The 12559-nt window shown below is 39.1% G+C and overlaps 1 protein-coding gene across 2 annotated transcripts; it reads right to left on the minus strand.

Moving 5' to 3' along the window:
* Positions 1-331: 331 nt before the first annotated feature.
* On the minus strand, positions 332-11968 carry eloa (elongin A). 2 transcript variants are annotated; one of them, XM_015039711.1, is made up of 12 exons: positions 11630-11968; positions 9356-9412; positions 9077-9189; positions 8164-8621; positions 6627-6943; positions 5818-5926; positions 4206-4358; positions 4017-4114; positions 3183-3363; positions 2972-3101; positions 2536-2691; positions 332-2450 (listed from the first exon to the last, which is right to left on the minus strand). In XM_015039711.1, the coding sequence occupies exons 1-12, from the start codon at positions 11861-11863 to the stop codon at positions 2318-2320; spliced, it is 2139 nt and encodes a 712-aa protein (XP_014895197.1). In that variant the 5' UTR covers positions 11864-11968; the 3' UTR covers positions 332-2317. The 2 variants fall into 2 exon arrangements, with proteins under 2 accessions (XP_014895197.1, XP_014895198.1); XM_015039712.1 differs by having other exon boundaries at positions 2540-2691; positions 11630-11965.
* Between the last annotated feature and the right edge of the window lie 591 nt (positions 11969-12559).

Raw genomic sequence — 12559 nt, forward strand, 5'->3', positions numbered from 1 at the left:
AAATTTCTACGCTTTTCCTCTCTATATCACATCCCGTCAGATCCATAAAATTGGTTACTTTAATTTTATAAAAAAACAAACTACAGTTTCAGAGAAATTAAATTCTTCCTGCTAAAGTCTAGTGATGGTTTGAACTACATGAAGCCCTAATCAGACCATAAAAATGGAAAAAAGATTTTATTAGGACTTTTTGGCAGAATCTGAGGAGCCCTATTCTCATTCATCATTAAAGCTAACAGATCTCTGAAAAGTTTCCTTATTAATATCCATATCCCATATATTTCTACAATCAGACATTTTCATTCAAAAGAAGTTCCACACAGAGAGTTTGTCAGGGCAAAGTCAATTTTAATAAAAATGACCACATAACATTTATTAAAATCTAATAAAATTACAGTTTTCCATCTACTGGAGCCCGTGTTGCAGGGAGAGTGCCAGGTCCCATTTCTGAAAATAAATACATCTCATGGTGATGGAGGGTTGAAGCCGCAGACATCCTATGAACTTCCCTCATTAGAAACAGTTTGTCACAGTGAAGCAGACAGAAACAGACTTCCAGCAGGAGGAGAACAGAACCTGAAGCCACAGCAGAGGTAAAAATAAGACAGCAGGGTGTGTGTTTCTGCTTACAGTTCAGCCCTCCTCCCTATACACACACTGAAACATCACCAGGAATTACAGGATCACATCTGAACGGCTCGGTTTCCTAACAACGGCTCCTCCGGCGGCCAGGAAGCGACCAGCGGGTAGGTTTAGTGTCATTTGGTCAGAAAGGAAAAGAAACAAGAGCTCATTTAATCAAAAGTACCTTAAAAAGAAAAAGTTCAACTTGTTTTCTTTGAAGAGACAAAGCAGGTGTCTGATCCAATTGCCGTTTGTTAGCTAAGCTAAGCACAAAGACTGGAAACAGATGGAAACTGCCTGCCTGACACTTTTAAAATTCATCTTTCTCTTCTGTACGCAACATGACAGATGTTTCTGTGTGGACAGAGGTTTGCTGTAACTCATATATTTATAATGATGTTTGAATTCACAGTATTATTCTAGTAGATTGATGATCTAGAGCCAGAGGACAGCCAAGTTCATCTGAAGATGCTCAGTGTTTCTCTCCTGTCTGTTAAAATACTTAAAAACATAAAAATCCTGCTGATGAGTGAGCAGCAGAGAGCCAGGAAAATAAAGAACCTGCAGGATTTCCTGTCTGCAGGTGTGTTTTCCTAAGGTGAGTCAGGTCCAGGTGAGTCGGACAGCTGCAACCTTCATAAGGCTGATTTTTAAATCAAGGTTTTGTGCAATCAATGCTGGAAAGTTCAGCTGCTTCCAAACAGGAAACTGGTTTTCTTTAATGAGCCAATCCTCCAAGGAAACCAGACTTTCTTCTACTCCTTTAAACATAAGTTCTTCTAAGACCCTTTATGATCCGGTTCTTGCTCTTCATCTCTGGGAAAATCATGAAGTGGCTAAAATCCTCAGATGGCAAGAGGAAACCAAAGAAGAAGCGTTGGACCAAGCAGCAGATAAAAACTATTTCAGCAAACAGCTTTCTGGGAACCAGACAGTTTTCCTAAAGCATTTTTACTAATTAATGAAATATGAGATAAATCCTGACAGGCTGCTGGTAACAGAGCTCTTTACCAGATCATCTGTCTTCAAATTATGATTTCAAATAAGATTTTAAAAAAAGGCTGAAATTGAAGTTTAAGATTAAAAAACCCTTAAAACGGGTCATTTTGCTCTTTAAGCATCTCATCATTCCAGTTTGTCCTTTTTAAAAAAGATGATTCCAGATATGAGACGGAGTGGACCGCCGCAGGACGTTTGGTTCCACAGAGACGACTGGACTCCTGTTCTCCACAACCTCATCCTATTAATACCATCTACCAACAGGACATCATTTTGGTTCTACCAGCCGGGCCAGCTGGTCCAGACAGAGATCAGAACCACAATTAATTCAAATAGGGAGTTGGGATAAAATAAATGAAATCATATTTCTCAGTATTAATTTGCGTAAATCATGATTTTTCTGCAGTGACGCATGATTTTCTGAAAGTCACCCAGATCGAACCCAAAGAGCTGCTTCCAGCCGATGCTGATTCTGTTCACATCTACAAACCGATGCGTTCTCTGATTCCACGTTTGTTTCTAGTTTTTGTGCTCAGCTCAGAAAAGCAAAACCATCTAACATCTACAGACCCCAAATGGTGAAAACGTTCCAGCGGTTAAAGATGTCCGCCTGTGTCTGTGTGCCGTCGGCGCCGGAGGGAAATACTGAAAAAGCTGCAGAAAGGAAGCCGTGTTCTCAGCAGTACCGTGAAGTTCATGCCGTGTGTGTCTGGAGGAAAAAAGCAGCTAAAATGAAATTAAAACCTTCCTTCGGATTCTGGCAGACTACCGGCGGGAGAATCGGTTCTTGAACGCTTTGATGGTTTTCGCCATCATGGGGGCGATTTCTGCAACAGAAACAAGTTTAGGAGAGTTAAACCCAAACATAACCACACATAAACATCAACACACCCGATTAAAATCAGAACAAACTCACTTTTGACTTGTGGCTTTTCCCGGCCGGGATTAACAGTTCCTCCTCCTCCTCCAGGTGGCGCTGAAGAGCGAGACGAACCGGCTGGAGAGCTGAAATGTGAAGAAGAGGAGCGGCTGGAGTCACCAGCAAAGTCAGAGGATGCTGGTCTTATTCTGAAAGAGACAAAGAAAAGAGACTTAACTGAGCTGCAGTAGAAAAAAAACCGTTGCATTTGCTCTCAATGGGGGACAATTTATCATCCAGCAGTATTTATTATTGTGTCAGGGCTAAACAGAGCCTCGAAGAAAAGGCTCCCCCTGGTGGCCATTCAAATTAGAACTTCCTCTGACAAACAGATCAACTTGATGAGAGGAAAATACTCAAATCTGTCAGAAAATCTGTTAGCTATCAATGTAAAGTGATAAATCTGACGCCTGGTCGTTGGAATCTCACTTGATGGGAGAAGCAGCTGCGGTGGAAGCAGATGACGAACTGCTGGAGGTTCCAAACTTCTCCTGGCGGCGGCGGACGTCCCGCGGCGGCTTGGCCACCGAGTTCACGAACGCCATCTTAACCTGCCGTCCTGGAGGACACACCGATCAGGATCTCAGTTCCCATCGGGAGCTCAGACATCACAGAGAGACTCAGGTGAAGCCCCGCCTACCTTTGGGTTTGTTGGCGTGGGCAGAGCTGATGTTCTGGGTGAGCAACCTGAGCCGCTCCTCGCGCTCGTCGTGCAGCCGCAGGTACATCTCCCTCCACGACTCAAACTCCTGGGGAGACTCGCGCTTGAAGTCCCGCCGGCAGTGACGCATCCAGAGCTCGTCTGAGTCCTCAGTGAAACACTGAGCGAGGAGAGAGGAAAAACTCTCAGCCTCAGCTCCTCAGGAGGCAGAGCAACGCTGAAACTTTAAGCTTTAAAAGAGTCATTTTTGGTAATAACTAAAAGTTTTTTGGTGTCTGGAGAATGAGTATTTCAAAAACCTCCGAAATGTAATGTCCCAAATGAGCAGGCACTCCCAGTTACCTAGCAACCCCAGTAGAGTTCCGCCCATCACCTAGCAACCAAAGCTGAGCCCCAGCACTTGTGGTCAGCTGGTTTTAGCTCTATTTTCAATGTACAACGGCTGATGGAAAAAAACAACTGTTTTGTTGTTGACTTACCATCAACAACAAATGGTAAGTCAACAAGAATGCAGCAGAAAGCACTTGCTGCATTCTGGTTGGTTGTGCAGGAGACTCTACTAACGCTTTTCAAAGATGTATGGTTGCATAATTGCTTGTCTGTTTGCAGCCATTTTTATGTGAGATAGGGGGCGTGGCCAGCAGCAGCTTATTAGGATTGACAAAGGCCCTAAAACAGCTCAAAATACGTAGAACTCACCAAACTAGAGTCTTATTATTAGGATTTTGTGCAAACAAAATATTTGATCACCCAGAGACCTGTCCTGAACTGCTCAAGGAAGCATCATATTTCACCTTTGAGGTTCGGACTAACCTGGTTGCTCTGCTCGATCCGGTACAGCTGCTCAGGAGTGCACCTCTCCAGAACCGGCTCCAGGATCTCGAAGGGGACTCCGCCCACTTCGGCGATGGCTGGGAGGAGAGTTAGGAAGTTATGTCCTCAGAAAAACTAAATAAAAACCTGCAGCAGCCTCTGGTTCAGAATGGCGGAGGCAGAACTCACAGTCGATGTTGTTCTGCAGAACCCGGATGCACTGCTCATACAGGGTCATCATCCTGGGCAGGTAGGATGTCTTCGACCCTGAGTAGACCACCATCTTGGAGTTGAAGCGCTTCCCGGTGAAGCCTGCGTCCTCCTCATCGTTGCACACGGGAACTGGAAGTGAAAGCAGTGAAATCGGACCTGAATCAAAGCCTGAGCGAGAGAAACCCGAAACGACTGCAGGAGTTTCAACATGAGGAAACCTTCAGGAGGTTCGGCTGCAACATTAAATCATTACAAACATCCAAACTGATGGAATCAGAACAGAAAGAGGCTGAATGCAGAAAAAAATCTGCAGCTGCTGTAAGCAGCGTTCAAACATTCCCCCAGTAAAATACAAACCTTTCAAGGTAAGTTTTCAACTTTTCCAGCACAAACGTTTTGTAGATAAAAACAATACACATAAACTAAAAAAACTGTTTCAGTTCACTATTACATGACAAAATGTGTTACTATTATTAGTATTTATTGTATTTTACATTCTGCAGCAGGTGTAAAGTAAACGAAAATATAACTTTTTTTAAGTTTCTCTCACATACACCCCATATTCCTGACAGGTCCAAGAACAAAACAAAAAATTAACCAAAAAAATCCTCCAATTTCAACAACACTGTTTAACATGTAAAATATACGCCAACCTTTATTTCAAACACACAGATCAATAAGTCACCGATCCATTGGAAATATATCCATTATTACACTGAACTAATCCAAACAAATCATGTTAAGTTAAATGACCTTCCAGCTCAAATGAAATGCTTAAACACAAAATACAAAAAAGTAAAAGAAATATAAAAATAATTTAAAAACAAAAAGTTTCTCGCTATGTTTCCTGTCAGTTGGCAAATAAGGATAATTTTAATAATTCAAACTGAACTAAAACAAGTTTAGCCTGATTTAACTTCAGACAAAAAAATATATCTGTCTTTTATAAGAATATTTGATTTCCAATCTAAGTAACAATTTTAGTCTTTGAATCAAGTGTTATGCTGTACTTATTACAAAACTGTGAAGTTTGAATATCAAACATTTTCAAGGACTTTAGACAGAAATCAAGCACTTTCCAAACCTTGAAAACACTGAACTGAAACTGAAGCATTTTCAAGGATTTCAAGAACCCATACAACCTGTATAAAACACTATTACATCTAATAACTGTGAAAATCAAAGTTTATAAAGTTTTGTAGGGTTTTTAAGGTTGATTTTTATTGTACAGCACTTTGTGATTTCATGTCTGTGAAAATCGCTTTATAAACTTTACTTACTTACGAACACATCAAAATGACAAAAAATGTGTCTTAGAGTGAAAATATGTTTCATTTTGACTGATTCACTTTTAATTTTATTAAGAGTCATTTAATTTTCTGTATTGACTGATACTTCTACATATATTTTTCTTATTATTCTTAGCAAATGTTGGATTTTACCGAATAACTGTGCTTCTAATTGAAGTTTCTTCTACTTAAAATGTCATTTTCTTATATTTCTGGAGTAGTTTTCCAGAAATATTTCCATTTTTGCTGTTTAAAATGATATTTTTTGCCTTTTCTCACAGTAAGGTTACAGCTCTTACCTTTGCGCCGCTGAGGGGACAGCGGCGTGTCGATGGAGGGCAGAGGTCTGTAGTTGGGCTGGATCGCTGGCAGCGGGATGTCTAGGAGCGTCGGAAGAGCCTCCACAACCTGAACGGGAAAAGTGAGAACTTAAAAAAAAGGTTCAACTATATGGCTTAAAAATACAATTATGTTTTTTTCATACTATATTCGGTTTCCATTATTAATCTATCTTGTTTTGCTCTCTTTCCTTTTTAAAAAAAGAAATTACAGAAAATATTTTCAAAAAGTGGCTTTTATTTCAATTATCTCTTGTGTGATTTGTACGACGGAGTATTAGGGCCAGGCTTCTAGGATTTTTGTTTAATTATGAAAACATAGTCGTAATTTTACCAGAAAAAAAATTTTAATAGGAAAAAATAATTTATTAGGATCTGACATTTCCAGCTCAGTTCAATTATTTTTTTTCTCTGGAAATTTGCATGTTTGTTTCAAAGTCCTGGTACAGATAATAATTTGATGCTGATATGTCAAAAGTATTTTATTAAGTCCAAAGTAAAACTTCACAAGATGTTCAACATTTCTCATTGATTTTTTTATTATTATTTTTCATGTTGAGTTCTCATAACACTACTACTTTTTTCTCCTGATATTACCACTTCATTCTGGTGTAATTACAACTTTAAATTGGTAACATTATGACTTTTTCTTGTATTATTTCAATTCTTTTGACTTACGACAGTGTTTTTGTAATATTATGACTTTAGTGTCGTGTATACACACATTAAACTGAAGCTTTCATCTGACACATGATATGAAGATTTCTCACCCGTTTGCGTTTCTCTGGTTTGGGTTCTGAAGACCTGGAGTCGGAGTGACTCCTCTTGGAGCTCTGAGATCCGTTCGCTTTATTCGCTTTAGAGGAAGAGGAGGAAGAGGAGGCCGTCGTTCTGTTCTGACGCGACGACGAACCGGAGGAGGACTGAGATGGTTTGCTGTGAGAAGAGGACGACGGTTGCTGCTTCTTCTTCTTCTTGACAGGAGTCGGCGCGTCGTACGTGAGGAACGACTCGAAGGACATGGGGTGCGCCTCGAAGTCATCGTCGTCTTCCTTGGAAGGGGAGTCCTTCGGTGGTCGGGGTCGAGCTGGTGACGGAAAAACGTCAACAACAACCAACAGTTTCAGAAAGCAGATTAAATAACGAGACAAAATGGAAGCAACGCAGTTTAAGTTTTCAATTTAAGTCAAAAATCACATGAATAAACTGAGCCGAGATGGCGGGACGACATCTAGTGGTTCAGAGCAGAACTGCACCCGGTTTCATCTGCTTTCGATAATTATTTAACAGAAAAGAATCATCTTTCAGGTAAAACCTGAACAGATATTCAAAATAATAAGGAATTTATTTTTATTTTTCCTTTTCTTAAAAGTGATTAAATTTATTTGATCGTTGTTTAAATATATATTTGGAATTTCTGTACTTTACAAGTTAAATTATTTCCAAATTACTTTTCATTTTGTACTTTTGTCCTTCCTAACTAAGCTGCTACCTTCATGGTCAAAATTTTAAATAAATAAAATTATAATTTGATTGTGAATTAAAGTGCATAACTGCAACATATATTATAATGATTATAATAGTGTAATTATTGTGTTATATTTTATCTTTCAGTTAAATCAGTAAATAGAAATAAACATTAGTGAATCTCAATAAATCACACACATTTAAAATATATATAATATTATACAATGGGTATAAAATATTAGTGCCACAAACCTGTGAAAGCCCACAATAATGACGTAAGAATGTGGCTCAATAAATTCAAGACTATAACGACAAATGGAACAAAAATAATGAAAATAATCATTTAAATATTCAAATTAAAAATGTAGACGTATAATTAGTCATATTTTCATCTTGTTTTAGGCAGCTTTGGCACTAAATATTGTTATTGTTAATAAATATATTTCATTATTATAAAAGCATAATAATAATAACAGGAATTATAATTATTGTTATTTAATAAAACTAATTAACTCAATATGTCTAATAATTTTCATATTTTGGTACAAAATGATTAAAACTAAATAGATAAATGAATGAATAAATAAATAGTTTTCCACAGTGAGGTGTTATTAATCACAATGATAGTGAAACATAAACGTTGCCGGTTTATCTGTCACCGTCACCGCGGCGACGGCTCAGAGAACTGATGAGTCAGCAGTTCTCAGGAAACGGTTCAGGACTTCCTGTCAGCAAACCTGTTGATCATCTGGAACAGGAAGTTCTCTGACACCAAGTGTTCGTCTGGATAATCATCTTTCTCAGGTTAAGTGTGTCGGGTCGGAACCGGCCCAGACTCACCGTCCTCTCCTCCTTTCTTCTTCTCCTCCTTCTTGGTGTCGTGCGGCGTCGACTTCCTGCTGTGCTTCTTCTGTGGCGGCGGCGGACTGTTGGTCCTCTCCCGGTCGGCGCTCCGTTTCTTCCCTCCTCCTCGGTCGCTGCCCGCCTTCCACCGCTCTTCGTCTCTGTGGTGATGGTTCTTGCTTGGTTTGCTGTGGCGGATCTCTTTACGGGCAGGAGGAAGAGGAGGAGGAGGAAGAGGAGGAGGGCTCGGCTCCGGCTCGTATTCCTCTGACTCGTAGCCGCCTCGCTGCGGGGGGCTGTACTGCTGCTGCTGAGGGGGAGAAGGGAAGTAGTTTGACTGGTACACCATCTCCTCTTCCTCCTCTTCCTCCACGTAGGAGCGCTCTTCCTCAGGGGACGGCTCTCTGTAGGACCTGTGGTGGGACTGGGGAGCTGGTTTGGGGTGACTGTTAGGTCTGAAGGAAAACCACAGAAAAAATGAACCATAAATGCATCATCATTATTATTATTATTGATATTATTATTATTTAATAAACATCTAAACAATTTCTTATAAAAAATTATTTATTCTCAATATTTTTATTGAATAATTATATATATATATATATATATATATATATATATATATATATATATATATATATATAGGAAACAGAGGAAATGAACCTTGAACGCATCACCACCGTCTTTCATATTAACCTGACATGAGAAAGTAAGTGCACCCTCAGGTCCTCTCTGGATACTCATAATCAATGTAAATAAAGACGTGCATTGTAGATTTTACACATGATAAGAACCTCAGTCAGTCCCTGAATCAACTTTTCCTTTCACCAAACACAGAAACCAGGAGACCTGACAACTAATGATGTCATGCTGTTTGCGCGTTTAGGCACACGTGTGCAGATGCTACCTGTCTGCCGTCTGAGGAACCAGCTTCTTCCACTTGGCTACCAGGCTTTTCGCCAGCTCTCCTACGTCGTCATGTTTCCTGAAGGAGTTCACAGTTTTGCCCACTCCAGTTCTCTGTGGGACGACAGAAATATGGAGATTAGCAGGAAAACACGGCACTACGCTGGCGCTGCATGTTTCCGTTAGCAGCTGGAAGTCGTTTTATAGATTGGAAACCTATTCCAACCCTGCAGGTGAACACGTTTTCCCTGAATAATCCTCCACAGAGAGCAGAACTTACCACCAGTATGTCCACAGTCATCTGCACTTCTCCCAGTCTCTTGAGAGTCTTCAGTAACTGGAAAACAAACAGTTTAAAGTTTAAAGATCTGATCTAATCAGGAGGAGCAGACGAATAAACTGACTGCTAGTCGTACTTGCTTTGAATTTACTTCCTGACAGAAACTTTTAATTTGTTAACTTTTTATTTAAAACCATAGAAACCTGAGAAATGGGTCAACAGCAATGTCTCCGTAATGTTGGGCACCTTAAGATGTACGGGACAAAATGACGCCTGAGCCTTCCCAAAGCTCTGTGTCTTCAATCCCAGATCAAATTTAAGTGTTGGGATAAGAAATGATTGAATTAGAAATTAGAAAACATTTTCTGGAACATATCTGAGCTAAAAATGTAGGAATGTAAGGGAATTAAGTCATGGAAAGAACGCGATGATACCAAAAACTCAAATATGTTCGGTTTGTGTTGGATGAATGGGAACAAACATAGTAATACAATTATTATTGTATTTTTTAACTGTAAGTAATAAATTCAGTTAAACTGTGTGAAATTATCTAGGTTTATTGATTATTCAGGTCCTTAAACGCCTCTTCTGGTCCCTGAACGCATCTCTGCCGCCTTTGTTTTAACAAAGAGGAGCTCAGTCAGGTTCAGCTTAGCTCTGCGGTTCTCGGTCTTCCTCCCGCAGAATGCGGTGTTTAACATGTAGCTGTGGCCCGGCTCCAGGGAACCAGGGCAGGGGGAAACATTCAGGCCTTCAGCCGGAGCTCGGACTCCTCTGACTCCTCTGACCGGACTGACGGCGGCTAGCTAAACGGCTAGCAGCTGCTCTAACTGAAGCGTCCCGGTATTGGACCGGTTCCGTTTGATTTTGAACAGTTAGTTTTTCATCAGTGTCTCGCAGCGAAGCGACCAGCCACCGAACCAGGCTGACACGGTTCCGTTTGGGTGAAAACTGCAGTTAAATGGCCCAGTATGAACAAGTAGAAGCTCAGTAAATATAGTGACGTTTCTGCGATGCATTCACAGAATGTCGGAAATCTTGACGCTATTGACGGTAGATTTCTTATTGACGTGTAAGAAATACACAATAAGCTCGCTAAATTCTGATATTAAAAAAATAATAATAATTCAAGTTTTAACAACTATTTGGGTATTTGACAATAAAAATGTTAATATGAAAATTAAAACACAATAATTAATGCATATTACAAAATCAAGATATTCACACCTGATTTTGGATGGTTTAAGTAAAAAAATGACTAAAACTGTTTTCCTAATCTATAGTTCAAATAATATAAATAAAATAAATTTCATGAAGATTTGTTTTTATTTAGTACTGAATAAGAAAAATAAGACATTTAATTAACTTATTCAAATAACGCTAAATGTGGTGGATTTTATTGTAGTTTGATTGTTTTAAAATCTAATCTGTCTGTACCTTGACCTGATTAAAAATGATTAAATTGTTTTAAATTATAAAGTAAAAGAGGAACATAAACAGCTTGGACTGATGAAGCTGAAACAATCATTAATCCTTACAGATACTTCAGGTTTCATGTGGAAAAACATCAGTTCTGACTGATCAGTGGAGATTTCCTGCCTCATTCGGACAAACCATGACCCTCTCACTTAAACTGCAGGATTTCTTTGGGCGTTGTCACTCAGGAGTTGCTTACATCCCTGTTTTGGTCACATGATTCACCTGTTAAACCCCCAACCCTCCATTTAACACCCCTGTGAAACCAGAACACAGCCATTACCATGCATCTACCTATAGATACTAGTATTTACTGAGACAAATACAGAAATAAATTGTTTAAATCTCTCCTGTTCTGTTGTCAACTTGTCTGGAATTTGCTCTTCATGAAAAATCAGAGTAATCTTTAAAATATTCCTAATATTCCACTGCATTTAAATGCCTCACAGTAGCAGCCTTCAGTTTTTTCATAAATGATCTAGAATATTCTATAATTTCCCCAAAAAAGGAACAATTTCTGATTAAAACATGTAATAAAAACAATTACATATACCTCTGTGATACTTTTAACAACTATAAACACAACTGTAAACCACAACTGTCAAATTTCATTTAAAGGAATCCTAAAGCCGGAGCCAGACTGCAGTCCGTGAACGCATCATTTAAGAAAACGGTTGCGACTCTCGCTAAGCTGCCGTGTCCGAACGTCTGTGACTTTTCTCGGCTTAAGACGGTTCTCGGGACTCGGTGGTTCAGAAACATGGCGCCCGGTTCTCTCGGACCGGGTGAGTGGTTTACCTTTCGGGGCTCCGGGTTGTCCTGTATCCGGGACTGAAGTCGCTCCACTGTTTCCAGCAGCTGATCCGCCATGGCTGCTGCTGGTGGTTCTGCTGCTGTTGCTGCTGGTACCCTGTCCCCCGGAAACTGTTTCAGGATCCGGGCTGAGCAGAGCGACACGGCCGGGGAGGAGTTCCGCTGCTTCAACACGCTGCCACAAAACATCCAATAGAAAGAAAAAACACCAGCAAACATGAAGTAAACGCAGCTTTTCTGTAATAAAACAGAAAACTGTACAGGGTGAAGATGGAGGATCGTAACTTAGTAGAACATATGGTATAAAACAGACCAGTTAATACAAAAAACCCCTAAACCAAAACAGAAGCCAACTTTAAAATAACTGCAGTTATTAGTTATTAAGAATGCCACGTGCTCACTTATTCATTCATTCATTCATTCATTTATTACATGTGCTGTTACTGTGCTTGTTTTTTAATTTATTGAATATTCTTGAACCCTTTTTTTATTGGACATGAATATTTATAGTTTTTTTTGTGTGCCATTTTTACTATTAATATATCTAGCAAAAGAAGCAAAGTTTGATCCAGAAAATGTAATCATTTATTTACTTAATGATTTATCCATAAAATTGGCCTTGACCTCTTTTTAAAATCTACACTACATTTTATACGACCCTTTTTTTTTGGTTCATTTACTTTATTTTTATTATTTTATCCATGATTTATTCATTTATTTATTTTTTTGTTTATTAAATGTGCTTTAATTTTGTTTATTTATTCAAAAATATTTGAATCCTTTGTGAATGGACATGAACATTTACAGATTTTTAAAATAATGTGGGATATTTTTATGAAAACAGTAAAGTCTGTTTCAGAAAAGGTACTAATTTATTTACTTATTTATTTACCCATTAAATTTGCTGCGACTTCT

This window comes from Poecilia latipinna, unplaced genomic scaffold (assembly GCF_001443285.1).
Source record: "Poecilia latipinna isolate Pla-1442-1.1 unplaced genomic scaffold, P_latipinna-1.0 Scaffold480, whole genome shotgun sequence".
Lineage (NCBI taxonomy): Eukaryota > Metazoa > Chordata > Actinopteri > Cyprinodontiformes > Poeciliidae > Poecilia > Poecilia latipinna.

Bases quoted from the DNA above. Each gene is read 5' to 3' on its own strand.
- eloa (XM_015039711.1), bottom strand. From the start codon at position 11,863: ATGTTTGCTGGTGTTTTTTCTTTCTATTGGATGTTTTGTGGCAGCGTG. The intron at 3,364-4,016 runs GTTAGTCCGAAC...CTCCTCGCTCAG, and splicing joins GGATCGAGCAGAGCAACCAG to TGTTTCACTGAGGACTCAGA. The intron at 2,451-2,535 runs GTTTGTTCTGAT...TTTCTGTTGCAG, and splicing joins AAGCCACAAGTCAAAAGTGA to AAATCGCCCCCATGATGGCG.